Source organism: Calidris pugnax, unplaced genomic scaffold (assembly GCF_001431845.1).
Source record: "Calidris pugnax isolate Ruff unplaced genomic scaffold, ASM143184v1 scaffold28, whole genome shotgun sequence".
Taxonomy (NCBI): domain Eukaryota; kingdom Metazoa; phylum Chordata; class Aves; order Charadriiformes; family Scolopacidae; genus Calidris; species Calidris pugnax.
In genome coordinates this window covers 157,758-175,787 of record NW_015090842.1, presented here as the reverse complement: position 1 = coordinate 175,787, position 18,030 = coordinate 157,758, and the positions used below count along the sequence as shown (strand labels likewise).

The following is an 18,030-nucleotide window of genomic DNA, read 5'->3' as shown; positions in this document are numbered from 1 at the left end:
GCCTCAGGACCTCCCGCCAAACAGCCCGCCTCGGAGCGCGCGCCTGACTGACAGCGGTAGCCGCAAATAAGAAGCGAGCGTTCTGCCGCCCGTGAGCGAATGAGATGCCGGTGTGGGGTGGGCCTCGCCTCTGGTAGGTTGCTAAGGCCGAAGGAGGGGGGAGTAATGCGCGCGCTGATTGGGGGAGCGCAGACCCGCAGCAAATCCGCAGCGCCCTTGTTACCAGACGGGTCGCGACGGGGGAAGCGTCCGAAGTGAGGAGAAAGTAGCCGGGAGGCGGTGGCGGACCCGTCCCCTGCCTGATCCAGATGGCGTTTAGTTTCAGGAGAGGCCGGAAGGGCCCCTTCGTGAGTATCGCCCAGTCTGGGGCGGGCCGCCGTCCCTGTGAAGCAGGGCCAGCGAGGGAGGCGCAGGGCCGCGCTCGGCGGGACGGGCGGAGGCCGCCCGGGAAGGCGGTTGCGCCCCGCGAGTGACCGTTGGGGCGGTTTGGCTGAGGTGAAAAATGGGGAGAGAAGTAAATTTCAAACAAAGGAAAGGAGGCGTCCGGAGGCCGGGTGCTGGTGCTTTGGCGGGGAGGTGTTCCCGGCACCTGCCCTCTCCGGGGGGGGCTCAGGCTGCCGGCGGCGCTGCAGCTCGCTCGCTTCCCGCGCTTGCTGAGGTGATCCTGGAAGCACGCCATCAGTGCCGCCAAGTAAACTTGCACAACTTCATGAAAAGCTTAGAGCCGCCAGTGGTTGTAGGGTTTCAGCAGTAGTGCCGAGAATTGTCTTTTAACGTACGTGAAGTAATTTCAGCTTTTTAAATATTAGAATGAAAATAAAGTATTGATTTTCTGTTGTTGTCTTACTTGTACTGTGGATGATGGCATCCTTTTACCTCAGCTGTATTCCCTGGTAATCATAGTAAGACACCTACAGTCAACAGCCCTTAGTAAACAAACGGTCCATTCCAGACAGACTTCCAGGATTAGGGAGCAGTGCATTTGCAAGATAAAACCGAGTAAAAAGGCAGTCTTTGTCATGCACGATTTAGTTATTTGATGTGGCTTCCTGTAAAGACAGAAGTGCTTCTCAGTTCACCTGTTCATTATCCTGCTGGAGAAGACAATTAATTGCATTACAAAATTCTCTGTAGGAGTAATAGCAGAAACTGGGCCTGTTTTACTCCATAAAAAAGTAGCATCTGTTTGAAGATGATGGATTTTAGTAGGACATAATATTTTCTGATGCCTGAGAGAGAACAAGAGGCAGTGGGCAGAAATTCAAACAAAATTCAAACACAGGAAATTAAACATAATAATAATAAAAATAATACTGTGAGTGTGGTCCAACACTGGAACAGATGGCCCAGGGAGGCTATGGAGTCTCCCCATTTGGAAAAACCCAACTGGACAGGATCCCACACAGCCCTCAGTAGTTCACCCTGCTCTGAGCGGGGACTTGGACTAGACAATCCAGAGCTCCCTTCCAACTTCAACCATTATGTGATTCCATTAAAAGTACTCTTTGTAGGGAACTCTGGTCCCAGTTTTTCTGAGCTAGTATTTATATTTAATGTTAGCCTTTAAAAAAAAAAAACAAAAAAAGTGGGATTTACTGATAAAAATGCGTCAGGATGGGGTTTTTTGTTGGTTTGTTTTTTTTTTTTAAAATTCAGTTTGAACCTTTGCAAGAATTGTTTAGTGATAGTTTTTTAGTTTTTTCTTCCATCTGATACTGCTATGATTGAGGATTACTTCTGACTGACAGACTCTACAAAAAAGGGACTAATATTGTTACTCTGAAACAGGGTTCAAATCTTTTTAAAAATTAATTTCTAGTACTCATTATTTTATATATATGTAGAAAAAAACCCAAACAAATTGAGTAAATTAAAGATTTGTGATATAGTGGGTGGAAAACCTACATTCATGGGTGTCTTGTTAATTACATTTTTAACCTTCATTAGCAGCTGTTCATATTAAAAAGTTAAACTTGGAGCCATTTCAAGTTTTCTGTTTACATTAACTGCATGTAATTGTTCTTCATTTTTTTAATATATTGTTAGTTTTTGTGCATGCTCAATTCAGTGTTTTTTCACTGTGATCCTTAAAGTCATTGTCAACTAATTTTATTTTAAATTGTTTAGAAACATATAGCTCATGGCCTGGTCCCTGCTGCTACCATAGCTCCTAAACCTGCAGTTCCCCGCACCCCTCCCCCTCGTAGTCCAAACCCTTCTCCAGAAAGGCCCAGGTAGGTTTTGAGTTTGTTTTGGTTTTGGTTCTTTTTGCTTTGTCAACTACAGTAGCATACTAGAAAAGCATGTTGTTGCTGCAGTATTTACATAAACCTCTTAATAAATGGAATATATTTTTAATTGGGGCAGTTCCCTTCTTTGAACTTTAAAGATACCTATTTTTCTCCCACTCCTAAGAATGCTAAATAATTAGCGCACTGACCATTATGAATATGTAACTTTATTATAAATCTGAACCAATTAAAGACAAATGGACTATTGAAGTTAGAGCCATTTTTAGTTTGGGTGCTACAGTAGAGTGTAGGACTGTAGCAGTACTTGCTACAAGTAAGTAGACTCATTAGAAAAGCATTAGAAAAATGTTAGTAACATGCCATTTTATTGTATATTAAAAAAAGCAGGGACTTAAAAAACTGGCATGTAAAACCATGTTGGAATGGATTTGAATTAGCAGTATAGAAAGTTACATAAAGAGAAAATACAAATTTATTTTCATTTGTAGTTTCTTGCAGTTTTTGTTTTCTGTATGTTTAGTTAAATTCTCTGTTGTTTTCTGTGGTCTTTCTAGTGTCCTTATGTAATTCTAGTTCATTTCTTGTTCCTTTTTGACCTCCAGATGTTGTCATTCCTGTTGGAGTCCTCACCATTTCCCTCCTTTAATCTTTGTTCCTACTTGGTTTTTCCTCTTCATCTTACCCTTCATTATACTCTGTAGCATCCCACAAATAGGCCCTTCTATCTACCTAACACTTGCTCTAGTCTGCTAAGTGCAAGCATTTATTAACAGCTTCAGAGTCATCAGTAAAAGGTTCAGAGTAGGGAATAATGGAAACTAGGAGACAAAATAGCAGAACATGGAACACTTTTTCAACAGAACGTCAGGTAGTATTGTTATGGCTAAAGTGAATGCTAAGTACTGTACATTATCAATGCCAATTTTGGGAATGTAACTCAGTATATTTCATGATTTTCATGCATGAGATTTGGGAAAACAGATAGGTATTGTACTTTACTCTTAGATCGCTGTATTATGATAGCTTGCCTAGTTTTCTGCTTTACTTTGGGAGTTAATAGTTTATAACCAGTCCGTTAGCACTTTCAGTGGTGTTTATACTTGTTAACTGTGAATATTTTGCTTTGCTTAAATAGCGAAGGCATTTTACAATGGAAAAAAATGTAAAATGTAGAGCGCAGAGAAGACATCAGTATTGTTTCATTGCTTTATTCTGTTTTCTTCCAGATCTGCTTTAGCAGCAGCTATCCTTGCAACAACACTAACAGGGCGCACTGTTGCTATTCCTCAGCCTCGGCAGCGATCGCTTTCAGAAAGTGATGCCACCTACGTGGAACAGGAATGCTTTGAACCATATGCCACAGTCACAGAGCTCAGAATGGGGTAGTGTATACTTTCTGTTTTGATATCTGATATTAGAAAAAGAATCTGTCAATGATAAAATTTTACCAAAGAGATAAAGCAAAGTAATTCAATTCCCGGTGTTACGGCCACTTACTTTTTTTCTCACTACATCATAAATTGGGTCTGAAGTGTCTACAATCTTCGTTCCATTTCTCATAAAGTGATGTCATGCATACAATCTTCAGAGAGGGAGATTTGGATTGTATGGCAGTCACAAGTAAAAACGTGTATTATTTCTGCCAAATGTCGATCAGTTATGCAAACAGGTCATCACTGATGATCTGAATTATTTCCTTTGCACTGAATAATTATTTCAGTCTATTCTTTTGGTAGAATTAGCAACCTTCTGTCTGTAATTTGGCATTTTCTTTTAGATAGAAAAGAAAATACAGCTCCACTGTTAATCGTCTATTTTAAAGCACAGACATAGGCTAGATTCCCTGTTTGCAGGGAACAGAAACTTGGACGTCTGTTAGTGTCAGCTGTTTGGACTTGTGTATATTCTAAGACTGATGGTTCTACTTTACTAGTGGTTGGGTTGTTTTTTGAAGAGTAAGCAACACTGAAACAGGCTTTAAACTGCTTTCTACTTGCAGGCCCAACTGGAAACTTGATGGTAGTGACAGATCTCCTGTACAGTCCCTGGAAATGTCAGGCAACTATTGTGAGGATGAGGACATGGATACCTATCTTTCAGATGCTGATAAAGAGGCAGAGTCCAGTTGTCAGAGTAATGAGAAAAGGGGAGGAAGCTTTAGCACCAATGCTATTTATGCTGTTCCCTGCAAAAATAAAAAGGTAGAATTTTAAAATGCATTAATTCCTTTTACTGTGTTTTAATATATTACTGCAAATATTAAATATTTCTAAGGCTTTTCATTCTTTTCTTACTCTTTAGACATTTATTTGATTTTTATTTCATATGCTTCTTTTTGTGTTTCATTTACTCCTACATGAGTTAGGTTTGTTTCTTGATCCTCACAGATTCCATATCTGTGATTATTAGGAGCCTTTCCTTATTGGGAAAACACTGATGTTGTGTATAATTATTGTGCATAATTTAGTCTTGTAAAATATCCAATATTTTATGTTGAGTGTGATACTCATATAGTAGATTATTTGTTAAAAGCACGGGGAACTTTACTTTTACAAGTGGTGAAAGCTTAGTTAATGATTTAGTATTGTGCTAACGAGTAGAGACCTGTATAGAGACAGGGAGATTCAGAATCAAGCAAAATAAATTGCCTTGTTGTCTTGAAGACCAGTGGGTTTTTCTGCACTACAGGTTTGGATTGTCTTAACCAGCAATGAGCAGGTTAATACTCCTAAGGCACATTTTAAAGTTGTTTGCATCTCTATCCAAAATGATACAAAAATTTAACAAACAGGAAGAAGTAACTGAGTAATAAAGAGGCAATAAAATGCTATGTATGAAAAACATCAGAAAACACCCCTAGGTGAAGAGATAATAGTAAGAGGAGGGGATGCAAAGGAAGGGAACGAGTGGAATATGCAGGATATGGTATGTAATCAACGGGGGCAAAACAGCAGAGACAATGTTAAAAATTATTCATTAGAGCTGTGATATAGTAAATAAATGATTCAACCAAATAAACCAATGGATCAACCAAATAAATGCTTGATCTTGTATTAAGAGCAAGTTTTGATAAAAGAACAAGCAAATGTAGGATAATTTGGCATGCTCTTCTGACTGAATATGGTGACAGAGGATATTGACCCCATGAAGTAACTGACTACCATAGCTTCCTACTGCCTGCTGATCACTGTAAGGTTTAGATTTTAGTTACATGAGCCCTAAAATGAAAAACCCGGTCTTATCATTTATTATCTTAAAATATTGGAGTACAATTCCAAATGTGACTGGGACATTAGTACACTGAAGGTTTCATACAGATATCAAGACGTGGGCTATTTTAATAGTGTTATCATGATTTACATAGGCTTGTCTTTTTTTCATATAGGAAGAGTTTTCAGCATTTCCTGGTACTAAAGTTGACAAGAAAGAGACACCTTCTCACGAAACAGAGTTTCAAGTGGTGGTCCATGAGTCAAACATGCAAATAGAAGGTAAATAAATTTATTTTAGTCAAAATACCATACCTTTTAACACCATGGGGAAAAATAACTTTTGAATAAAATAAATTTAATACTATATGATAACAATATATTACTTTTTTTTTTAAAGGGTAATGGAAGAAATGCTACTAAATCCTTAGCAATTTCTAGTAGCTAAGAAAATTAAAAATCTTGGTCTGTATTCACTGCGTAACCAAAACTCCTAAACATCCACTATCAGACAGTGTAAAAAGATGGGGGAGAAGTTTTGTGAACTCTGTAAACTCTAAAAGGATAGTGGAAGACAACAATAGAATTTAATTTCTTCAATAGTGAGGTAAGGTAAGGTCTCACATTAGTATCCCGATACACCATGACAGAAAGAATGGAAAGTTAGTGATCTAATTTGTGGAGGACTTTCTTGAATTTATTTGCAGTATATAATATGTGTACATACATATCCATATGAACCTTTACAATTTATGGATTTACAAATAACTTCCGGTTTTAATTGACTGAAAGATCTGTTCTTCTTTAACAGAAGACCGACATCTTGGCTTGAATTTAAAGGTAAGGTGTGAAGGTAAATTTGTGATGCATTTTGGGGAAAAAAAAAGGTTTATAAAGAGCGGATAGTTTACAGTCACTTAAAAGAAAACTAATTTGTTGCCACTAGGGAATCTTTTTCCTTTGGAGTTAAAGAATGGCTAATTGTTCCTTTTGAAAGATACGACTATATAGGTAACTAGGCCATACAAAAGTTGAGGTTTATTTATATTTTTTTAAAAATATATCTTCTGTTGTTCCTCATGGGAAAGAAAGAGGGAGTGCCATGTTATAGCAAGATATAACTTTTACTGATAATTTTCAAATTATGAGCCTGACTTCTACCAGATTTCTGTCTAGTTTTCCAGCTGGGCCCATCTGACTGCTTTCATAAGCTTAAAAAGAATACTCAAGAGTTTTGTTTCTCAGATCAACTTGCTGGAATATTATTTACAAAAATGGTCAGTTCTTCCATTCTTAACATCGCTTTTTTTCCTCGAGTTCTTGACCACATATATTTTCTTTAGAAACTGTTCTTGAGTTTTGAGTCACGTAGTCATCGGTGTTGTGGTATGTTAAATTACATGGCATCATATCCTTACAGAACTTCACTGCTGTTTCATAAAAGCAGCATGGAGAAAGTCTGTATATCAGTTATGCTCACCTCAAGTAAATACATTAATATAAATTCGGCCTGTAGTTCTTTCCTGATGAAAGAACCTTCTGAAAATGTAAAAATAGGTACTTTTTTTTTTCTGGCCAGCAAAAGGAGAATTTTACATTTTAATTTATTTGCTGATTCCCAGTTAGAGACTGACAGTTCATATCATAATTGACTATTCTGAAGTCATATTTTAACTACCAAGTGGGAGCAATATCCATCCTATTTGGTCAAAAAGCTTTATGTTTATGTAACTTCTATGTCAGCCATAAAATTTGTTTTGAGAACTGTACATCTCTGACAACTAAAGAAAATACTAAGTTTCAAGTGTCCACAAGTGACTGATAGCAGTGATGAGTGACAAAATGATATTAAGATGGGTAAATGCCAAGTCGCATATTGTCGGTTTCTGATATAAAAGAAACTGTTTCAAAAGTTCTGGTTTTTAAGTTCTCCATCGGTGATGCTGTTCAGAGTACTTCAGAAAGGATAACTGTTAAAGCAGATTGTCTCATTTTTTATTTCTCTGCTAGGAAGAAATATCATTGGCTGAAAATCTGATATGTGAAAAGCCTCCACCATCCCCAGGTACTTTTGATTTTTCTATGACTTTACTACAAATCTTCACTTTAACAATATGCATATGTATACAAAAATCATTTGCTGAAACTTGTATTCAAGTCTGAACACCATTTAAATACATCATACTGTGGCATTGCAGATGTGTCGATTCGGGCAAGGCAAGCACGGGAAAATAAGACTAAAGAAAAGTTCAGAGAACTAAAACAAGAAAACTGGTCTCTGACCAAAGCGTACCAGGCTATGGTCCAACAATTTGAGAGAACAAAGCAGCAAATAGAAGAACAGCAATTAAAGCTGAAGAGACTAGAACAAGAAAACAGGAGACTTAAAGAAGCTACAGAGAAATCATATCGAGAAGGTGGGAGAAATACATAAACTATTCTATAGTTAATTTGTTTTATTTTTCTAATTTCTTACAGTCTATTCCTGCAGTAGTAGGTTTCCATTGATCTGAGCAATTATCTATGCAGAAGTAATTTCTGAGCAGTATTTTCTACATTTGTAGAAATTTTGCCAAGGAATATTTACATGGTCATGAAAAAAAATTATTTGATTGTTTGAAATGTAATGGTTTTTGTTAGTAATTCTTCATGGGATTATTCCATTACAGTATTTTGAGAGAAGTTCTCTTATGATGTTAGTTTATTGAGATTTTTTTTTTCCTTACAATTAACAAATTATTGTGATCACTTCTTGAATTTTGATTGAACTTTCTTGTTGGATATTTGTTTTAATAGAGGAGGCTACAGAATTACTTTCTCTCAGACAACAAGCACAAGAACTGGTAGATGAAAACGATGCTTTGAAAATGACGGTCCATCGTTTAAATGTAGAATTAAGTCGCTATCAAACTAAATTCAGGCCATTGTCCTGGGAAGAGGTGAGAATCTTGGTTATAAAGGCAGTTTGTACTGAAATGTCCCATTCCCATTGTCCTTTCATTAATCTTTGAGTTTTTAAGACTGTTTTCTCCGAATTTGCCACAAAGTCTAAAAATGGCATAGGCTTTGTATTAAATTTAAAATAAACATTTATAGCTAAGTCTAACTTCTTCAAGTTAGATTTTCTCCTGTATTAGTAAGATAATGACCTTCCATTTTTGTTGACTTTGCTGAGTGTGTGTTAAATCTGTAACACATACAATCAGAAACAAAAGCTGTTCAGGGTAATAGCTGTGAATGCAATGGATGGTGGTTGGTGCTTCAAAAAGCAGGAAATAATTTCAGTATCTTTTTAAAAATCTACTTTAGCATCCAAGACTGAAAAGTTTACCCATGAAAGGACCACCACCCCCATGGCTGGTAAGAATATTTTCACTTATCTATTCATTACTTTCTAAGTAAAGTAGTAGAATTTTTTTACTGGAACCAAAATATTCAGAGTATTATTTAATTACTCTGCTGAACTATCACATACTAGTAGAATATTATAAATATTTATGTTTGTTGCATAAAAAGATGAAGGGCAGAACTTCACAATAAATGTGTGTAGCTCCAGGTGAATTTACAGTAAGTTACAGACTGCATATAATCACCAACTTTGAACCACTGAATGCAAATGAAGTAGAAGTACTGTTACCCTGAGAATCATAAATACCATCTTCACTTAGTATTGTCTAACATGTGGTTTTGTTAAAGGAACAGCTTCAAGGTCTGTTGCTTAATTGTTAATCCTCTTAATTGTTAATCTTCTATTGTGATTACTTTAAAGATGATACTAAAAGAAAAGTTTATATCAATGATTCTGATGATAAGAATGGTCATGGGTCCACTAGTTGCCTATGGAGTTCTGGCAAGGAGAAGGCAAATAAATAGTCTGTGAAATTGAATGCATTTGTAACATGGGAAACAATTTCTCCTTGAAATGCTAATCAGATTTTAAATTTTCCTTCCTCACTGTTATTCAGAACTATACAGAAATAGGAAAATCCTCCTCCTGCTCTGTCTTTCTAGCTATAATATCCAAGAATCACATACGTATGTATTTAGTTTTAACGATGCAGGTTTGAGAGTGTAAAAATTCCTTTTTCATTTACGAATGAATCTGGACGAAATTTGATTATTATTAACTGTATTCACTATAGTGTTTCAGTTTGGCTTTGTATTCATTTGCATCCACATTCTGCTGTGTTACATATACTGATAAGCAATAGCTGCTTTGTAGTGAAGTGTGCAAATACCGCATCCAGCCTTGTCCCTGCCAAAGCTTGCTCCTGAGGTGGTGATACTGAGTGCTTCTGCAGCATCATTTTGCATATGGTGGTCTGCGTGCTTGTACAAATCCTGCAATTTTGTCTGCAAGGCATATTCAAAAACCCTTAATAGCTTTTAAAACTAGCAATATATAGCAAGAAAAGTAGTAAAAATACTCAGATTATAGTTTGTAATTGATTTATATGGATTGATTTTTCACAATTTTTTTAAGTTGGATATGAAGTATTTGTCACCTCTTCTGTTGGCATATGAAGATAGAATAAGAGAAAAGGAAGATTTACATCTTGAACATGAGGCAAGTTGCCACTTAAAGAAAATATACTTTTATACTAAAGCAGAAATAAATTACTGAAATTTTTTTAAGAATTTTGTCAAAGCTGTTTTCCACCTAAAATGAAAAATGACTTTGTTTTACTTTTACATGCATAGTTATTGTGCTGTCTTATCCTACTTGGCTTAATTGGTAGAAGCAGGCACTACACTGAGATGTACAAGAATTGTGCTGTCTGAATAGAGTAAACCATAAACAATGGGTGGTAGAAAGTATTTACTATTGTCATTCATAATGGGATGGAGTGCCCTGTATAGCTGCTCTTCCAGTTACAGGCCTGTGGACTTTGTGGTAGAAGAATATTTATTTCCAGTTATTTAAGGAATGGGCATACTCTTTTTGCTCTTTAGAAGTACTTTTTTGTCACTGAATCTTTGAAAAATGGTGATTTGCTTCAAAGCAGAAGCAAATTTTATTCAAAATAATTTATTTCCCTCAAAAACTTCAGCCGTAAAATAAGCAGAAAACACTGAGGGGTTTATATCACTGTAATTTCACTGTATTGTCCTACCATATTCAAATTCATGTCATGCATACTGAAAATATATAGTATTATCTAGTAATTTCCAGAATTCAGTTTCTTATATCTGTATTTTAAGGATCTACAACTTGCTTAATTCAAATGACACTTGGCAAAAACGTGGCACGATTCAAATATCTATATTTTTAATCAAATATTACTAGATTGAAAGCAATGTAAAAGTTAAGTAGACACACCTGAATTGAAGATGAGTGAGCACTGGGATAGTATGCTATTAGCAGAAGTCACCAGGTATACATAAATATACCAAAGTATATTTATGTAAGTTTTTGTTGATGTAAAAATTAAAAAAAAAAAAACTTACCCTGGAAGAAAGTTATGTGGAGTTCTTTGTTTTCCAGGAGGATATGAAGAATTTTAAAGCACGAGTTGAAGAGCTGGTGAGAGAGAATGAAGACCTGCATAAGCAATTGAATAAAAATAACTTCATTACCCCTACAGAATGGCAAGTTATATTAGTAGAAATTAATGTAAAAGCTATTTATTATTTTGCTTGTTGCATGCAAACTATTAAGATTACAGATCTTAAGGAAATATCTTGTTCCCCTCAAGCAAATTACATTTTGCTGAAGAGTTAATAGGGTCATGATTATGTCTTGTCGGAACAATGCTGATCTGCAATGCCTGAAATAATTTTGGAGTAAAGATTAAATAGTGCAGTTTTGCACATGAAGTTTGCACATGTAATTCTGTCCCAGACCCTGCATGCTTAACTTTTACACTTCTACTGATAGTAGGGATGTGCCAATGACATCAGTTTTTTGTTGATATAAAATGGTATTGGTATATGCCATTACAAGAATTTAGTGTTCTTGAGAAATGAAACAATGCACATGAAGTTAAGTAGTATAAAATACATATGAGGCTTAAAACCAATTTACCTAAGTCAGGCATTCATCAATTGGCAACTGAGATGGAGAAGAGACTGGTCTTACTGGGTCATCGCAAGATGATTGTGAGCTTTTTAGGACAAGAGCCATAAGGAAAAAGGCAGTGTAGTCCTGGGGTATGTTAGAATAGGTCCTTCTAGGAGAGGCTGTGCAATAACAACACGACTATATGGAAATCTCTGGAGAGTCCCAGCCATCTTTATTTAAGTACAGAGAAAGGTGTAGCCAAGGAAATGCAGGGCCTCTTTTATCTGGAGTTTTGACAGATTGGCCTTTCTATTTTAGCAGAACAAAGGCTCAGGAAGGACAATGTTGCTTTCTGTTTAAACGCCCATCTTCTGTACAGGCCCATAAAACACACTGGCAGTATTATTCTAGAGATCAAAGCCAAGTAAATCTATATCCTATCCAAGAATTTGTTGCATATTTTGAGAAGAAATTTGTTTCAGTTAGTACTTACATAGCTGTCTCCTAATCATCTGGCACCATTATGTAGCTTCTTTGTACGTGGAATTTTTGCTTTAGTTAGTCAAAGATTTTAAACATTATTTAAAATAATTTACATTTTGAGGGTTGTGAGTTCATGCCTCTAATAAGCTTACCTTGTGTCCAGACATTGCTTTCAACATGGGTTTTTAATTTGTTTTTTAAAGAGGTTCAAACATGATTTTATAAGTTTACACTATTGGAAGTCAGTTGTGGTTTTTTTTCCTTTGGACAGAACTTAAATATTTGAATTTTATTTTATTTTATTTATAAGCCAGTTGTCATTGCAGGCAGCAACTGCAAACTCAGGCCAAGCTGGTCTTGGAAGAAAATGGATTGTTGATGGAGCAACTTGAAATTCAACAAGCTAAAGCCAGAGATAGTCACAGACAACATGTTCAAGAAGGTAAAGTGCTTGAGTTGCTAGTACTGCAAGTTTGGGGGTTTTGTTTGTTTATGGAGGACTTTTTGTTTGGTTGGTTGGTGTTTTGGGGGGGATTTTGGTTTTGGGTGTTCTTTCTACCTTCATATATACCTGACAAAGCATTGCTGAATGGAGGTAATATTAATATGAGATCAAGCTCTGTTGTCAACTGATACTGAACAGAAACATCAGTATCACCTATTGACACTACACAGCACACTCTATTTTGACTTGCTTCCTCTGAAAAAGTGACAGGAACTGTTAAACAGCAATACACTAATTTTCATAATTTAAGAGCACTTTAAACTTTACGTGTTGGTATTTGTGAGATATTATTTGCTTATTTAAATGTTCAAGTTAGAATTTGTAGGGTTTTTTAATATTCTGCTTTGTAACCAAGGTTTGTCATTTAATATAGTTAATTATATCATAAGTAGTAGTAGTTGATTTTACGCTTTTATAGTTTGAATCTCCTTAAATCTACGTGAACAACTAGGAATTAACGTTATTACTGGTTTAGTTGGAATTTCACTAGGTGATCAAATTAGTTCTGCTGTACCCAGCTTTGTGGTTTTTTTCCTTCCAAAAGCTTCAAAATTGACAAAACAGATAATAATCTTGGAAGGTAAGAAAAAGAGACAAGAAGAAGAGATAGCAGAGTACCAGAAGCAGTTGGAAGCTTTGTGTTCTACCTGTGAAGAGCTGAAAGCCAAACTGAACAGCAGAATAGCAGCAGAGGAGCACTTTGCTTTGGTGAATGATTTAAAAAGGTACGAGCTTACATATGGGGCACAGAGAAACAATTCTGCAAAGCATTGATGTGAACAGATCCATATATGCACCAGGCTGGGTAGAAGGCGAGTGGAAACATACGCTGGTAATCTAGGAAGGTAACTACCAAAGTACAGAGAAAGTTAAAGAAATACTTCAAAAATCCTGTCTCACTTCTTATAGACAATTGAAACTACAGAAGAAAATCCTAGATATCGAGACATCAGTAGAAGTGTTTCTACCATAGAGTATGTACTGCTAAATGTACCCTTTTAAATACATGAAGAGGAGGCATTAAAAATACCTTTTTGGTCAAATCTATTTACGTCTGTGAACACTGTATATAAAATGTTCTCAATCCTTTGTTCCCATCTTCAGGAAAATGTCTGAAGGATCCTGTAATTCTAAACCAAAAATACTAAATTCCTCCAGTCTTTAAAATATGAAAATAACACGAAACAGCACAACAGAAAAGTGCTGTCTTGCAGCATAGTCTGTAATGTTTTTCTAAAGACATTCTGTAAATTTCTTTGCTCTCAAGGCTTAGGAGAGTGCAGGTTACTGTTTTTTGGTACAGTGCCTTCCTGATAAGTTCTCAGACCTTGTTTTTTGGCACTGCTAGTAATTTCTTTGAAAAAAATTAGGAAGGGAATACATTTGGAATGTAGAAGTATTTTTATAATTTAAATTTTGTTTCAGGTGCAGTCAGGATTAATTAGTTGAATAGTTTGTGTTATGCTCCATTCATGATTTGGCATGTCATGAGATTTTAATGCCTCTCTCTGATGTCACCACTGAACACTAAGCATTCTCCATGTATCTGTTTCATACCTTCTACATGCGTATTTTACTGTAACTTAGCTTTTTAGTGAAGTAGGTCTAGGCATCTAGGTCTGACTCCTGTTCTATGCCGTTGGGTTTTGTAGCCATTTACAACAGGAGCAGGAGAAAAAGCGCTATGAGGTGGAAGAACTAATGGGAAAGATAACATCGCTGGAAGCTCACAAGAAGAAACTGCTTTTAGAGAAAAATAACTTCATGGCTGACAACAAGATCCTAGAAACTGAGATGGAATTGACACGAAAGACAAACAGGTCATATTACATTCTCATTTTCTTATCTAGAAATACTTGTATGTCTAAAAATAACAGCAGAAATACCTGTAAAAATACTGACATCCCACATTGTGTAATTTCTACCTATTACAGAAAAAACATATTTCCTAAACACATCTTTGTCGCATTTAAAGGCCTGGTTGTCAAGGAATTTTGCTAAGCTTTATACATTTTCATGCACAATTTTCTATGCCTACATGCAAATTAAGAATATCTCTTTAATGCTATAAGTTAGCCATAGCAATTTGTACTCACCTGAAAAATAGGGTATTACGCTATTTGCAGACCATCTTGTGTACCCAGGTGGTTCAATACTTTAAAAAGTAAAAACAGTATTATTGTTACATTTCTTAAAAAAATGAGCTTGTAGCCATTGCACAAACTAGTCTTTTAAATCATTGTTACTGCTGTTATTCGCACAATATATTGTAAAGAAAAACAGTCCCTGAAAGTGGGAAATACTTTCAGCATTGCAAATATTTTGAGACTTGATTTGCACATGCAATGCAGGTTCTTTTAATGTTGTTATTAATTTCCACTCAGAATATTTTTCTTTTTCTGTTAATTTTATAGGCAATTAAAGAAGAAAATAGGTCTTCTGAAACTGCAGTTGGAGGAAGCAATGGAAAAAGAAGTTGCAGCTCATCACTATTTAACAAACCTTATTGGTTTGGTGGAGAAGATAGCGCAGGAACGTGACCATCTTATTTTTTTGGTAATTACATTTAAATAATTAATATAGCTTAATAGATATTTCACACAGTTATCATCCTACTGGCACAACTTATCGTTAATTTGAATTATCAAAAAAGAAGGCTAAAATTTCAGTTTAAGGGTTTAACTATTTAAATAGACTTTTGTAAATAGGATAGGAGCAACAGAACATTATTTTCTGGAAGAGTGGTTAAAGGCAACTAACCTAATTTCTGGAGGTAACTTAATTAAGCCTTAACTCACATCAGCATTAGGGTCTGCTAAGTGTTTTGTTAGTGAGACAGTATTTGTGGTCACTTGACAAATTATTAAGTAGCCATTATTAAAATAATTTTCAGGATTCTTTTTCCATCTTAGTTCTTCAGACTGTTGGAGCTCAAAACAGAAGAGCTTGTCTTCCTCAGTGTATGGATTTTGTCTGCCCTGTCTAAATTAAGGATTACATTTAGTTATGTATATGTTTGCAGGCCAAATGTTTGGAAAATGAGAATCATGGTGTTCTTAACAAAATAGTAGAAGGCAGTCTACGCTTAGGAAGACTGGAAGAAAAAGTTAAGGTAAGCAGTATTTCTAAGCTAAATATCATATAAAATGTCTTGGTTTTTTAATGAGCAGAGTCAGTAGTTAATCTGTGTCAGTGTTTTTATGAGACATGGATTATTTTACCAAGAGTTTTTAAAAAGCAAAATGGACCATCATTATAGTTTTCAGAAAGATATTTTTCCATTATATTTGTACATTGTATGTCTGCCAGGTCATTGCATGTACCTCCTTACCTGGAGAATTATGACCACTTGTAAAAAGAATTCAAAATTATACTTCATTTGTACTTTGCTTTTACTGTAAACTCAAAAAAGGAAGGAGAAGGGTATCTGGCATATTAGCTTCTCTATATAGAAAGTGATACATGTTACTTTCATAATTTCCCTCTACATTGAGTTACAGAATAAACCTACTGTTCGGGCATTGATTTAGGTGTATCTGTCTCCAGTGATAACACTATTTAAAATGCATTCAGTTTCTGAAAGGGTGATATAATTACTGGTAATTTGATTGTTATCCTATTTCTTACCTTAGAAAAGGGTGTTTTGCATTTGTTTTAGCCATCTTCAGCTATTTCAGTAAGATACAAGATAAGAAATACGTATTATATCATATGCATTATAGCGTACAGTCCTCGGATTGCGTATGAGAGAAAAGCTTCTATCCTACGGGGTTGAGTTACTTGCAAACATCTACAATGTGAGTCTGTTCTACTTCTTAGACATAACCAGAGATCTTAGGTTTACCTTTTGGTGAATTCACTGCCTCGTGTTTTGGCAGACACAAGGTCACCCAGTCCTGTGTTCCAGGTCAGATGCACTGTGTGCATGTCACAAGATTCCCTGGGGCTTCTTCCACATGGCTGCAGATGTGACCGAGGTGAGGGAGGGCTGGGGGCCCTGCAGACACGGGGCGCACGCCCCATAGACGGGTCCCCCAGAAAGCTGTCGATTCTGTTCCCTTCCCATCAGTGCCCTCTGAAGCCAGGTCACTTGTGCTTTGCATGTAAAAGTGGATCCCGTCTTCTGGTCCAGAGTGCTCCTTTTAGTGGTTTCTTTCGGAGAAAGTAAATGAACAAAAATCATGTTTTTCATTGAGAAACCTCAAAATCAATAAGATCTGGCAAATCAATTATTAAACACAGAATCACTGTGAAAGTCTTTAAAGCTAAGTAACAGGCTATTGCTAAAATAAAACCCAAAGCCACGTAGATATTTATGTATACTGCTTTATTACATATTTTAAACTATGTACGCTTAAGTTAGGTAGCAAATTAAAAGTGATTCCATTTATTTTTAGCTTGGGACTTAGCAATTACTGTAAACAAACTTTACAAAATGTCACTCACTGCAAAATGTTCTGTAGGTTATCAGTACAACCATAGGATACTCAGAAAATAACCGTAGAGCACTATCAAATAGCTTGAATACAAATATTCAGAAAAATAAACCATTTTTGCACAGGATCTATGTTAAGGAAACAAAACCTACTTTGGTATTTTAATTTTTAAAACAAATTAAGTTCAGTTCTACTTCATTTGGTTTATTTCAGCTAATTTTTCAGGCTTGCCCTGAAGTAGCCAGAGGAAGGAGCCTGCTGCGAGGGCTGTCGGCGTGCCCAGAGCTGCCCTGAGCGGGGCTAACTCCCACGGGCACCTGGCACCCCACGTGTTTTAAACAGACCTGGTTATCAACAGTCATAGGAGCAGGACCAGAACTAGGTATCCCTCATATCTAGTTTCATGCCCCAGTCATTAGGTCAGACAGTGGTGCGCCTCCGCCCTCTGTGCCCCGTTGATTTCACAGCCGTCCCGTGCAGGTGACACAGCTCCAGCTGGCAGGTGATGAGCAGGCACAGGAAGCCAACAGGGGCAGCCACAGCCTGGGACCATCTCAGGGCAGCTTCAAACACACACCTCCTGTGAGCTGCACGATCTATGACCACGAGATGAAAATGGATTTCACCAATAGCATTGGCTGCTGTCCTGTAGAAGCCTTTTAAATGGTAAACGAAAGAGGAAGTTCTCTCTAGTTCTTTGAAATAATTATAGGCCATAAAGAGAGAATTTGAGGTTCCGGGTCCAGAGCTGGAGGAGGCATTTACTGACAGAGGGGAAAGTCTGGCTGGTTTCCTGTGCTGTGTGCTTCCTCCAGGCCAGCTCCACGCACCCTCTGCTCAGAGAGAACGTGGTCACCGCTGTCCTCCCGCAGCGTCACAGGAAGAGCATCCACCTGCGCTCTGAGGAATTCTCTGGGAACCTAAGCAGCTGGGCAGCGTGACTGGTTCCCAACAGGGAAAAGCTAGGGAAAAACCCATGAAAGTCAGCCTTAAATACTGAGTGACTAATGTTCTAGGTAAATACTATTATTTATCACTATCCTAGTGCCTCTAGAAAATGAAACTCAAAAGGAAACAGTTTGTGGAAAGCATTATATAGCTTGCAGCACATGCATAAAAATGCCTTCCCCCCCCCCCCCCCCCC

The 18,030-nt window shown here is 36.7% G+C and overlaps 1 protein-coding gene across 3 annotated transcripts in view; it reads left to right on the top strand.

Moving 5' to 3' along the window:
* Positions 1–157: 157 nt before the first annotated feature.
* The window catches only part of CEP89 (centrosomal protein 89kDa), a 26,481-nt gene continuing 8,608 nt past the window's right edge, over positions 158–18,030 (top strand). The window contains exons 1-18 of one of the 3 annotated variants that reach the window (XM_014942464.1): positions 158–347; positions 2,128–2,234; positions 3,479–3,634; positions 4,252–4,453; positions 5,638–5,743; positions 6,273–6,301; positions 7,472–7,526; positions 7,660–7,878; positions 8,258–8,400; positions 8,771–8,821; positions 9,945–10,028; positions 10,947–11,050; positions 12,272–12,387; positions 12,995–13,175; positions 14,103–14,270; positions 14,865–15,006; positions 15,473–15,562; positions 16,329–16,427. In XM_014942464.1, coding sequence (XP_014797950.1) covers positions 309–347; positions 2,128–2,234; positions 3,479–3,634; positions 4,252–4,453; positions 5,638–5,743; positions 6,273–6,301; positions 7,472–7,526; positions 7,660–7,878; positions 8,258–8,400; positions 8,771–8,821; positions 9,945–10,028; positions 10,947–11,050; positions 12,272–12,387; positions 12,995–13,175; positions 14,103–14,270; positions 14,865–15,006; positions 15,473–15,562; positions 16,329–16,427 — 2,091 coding nt within the window. In that variant the 5' untranslated portion in view covers positions 158–308. The remainder of the gene's footprint in view (positions 348–2,127; positions 2,235–3,478; positions 3,635–4,251; positions 4,454–5,637; positions 5,744–6,272; positions 6,302–7,471; positions 7,527–7,659; positions 7,879–8,257; positions 8,401–8,770; positions 8,822–9,944; positions 10,029–10,946; positions 11,051–12,271; positions 12,388–12,994; positions 13,176–14,102; positions 14,271–14,864; positions 15,007–15,472; positions 15,563–16,328; positions 16,428–18,030) is intronic. The other 2 variants (XM_014942466.1, XM_014942465.1) reach the window with 2 other exon arrangements.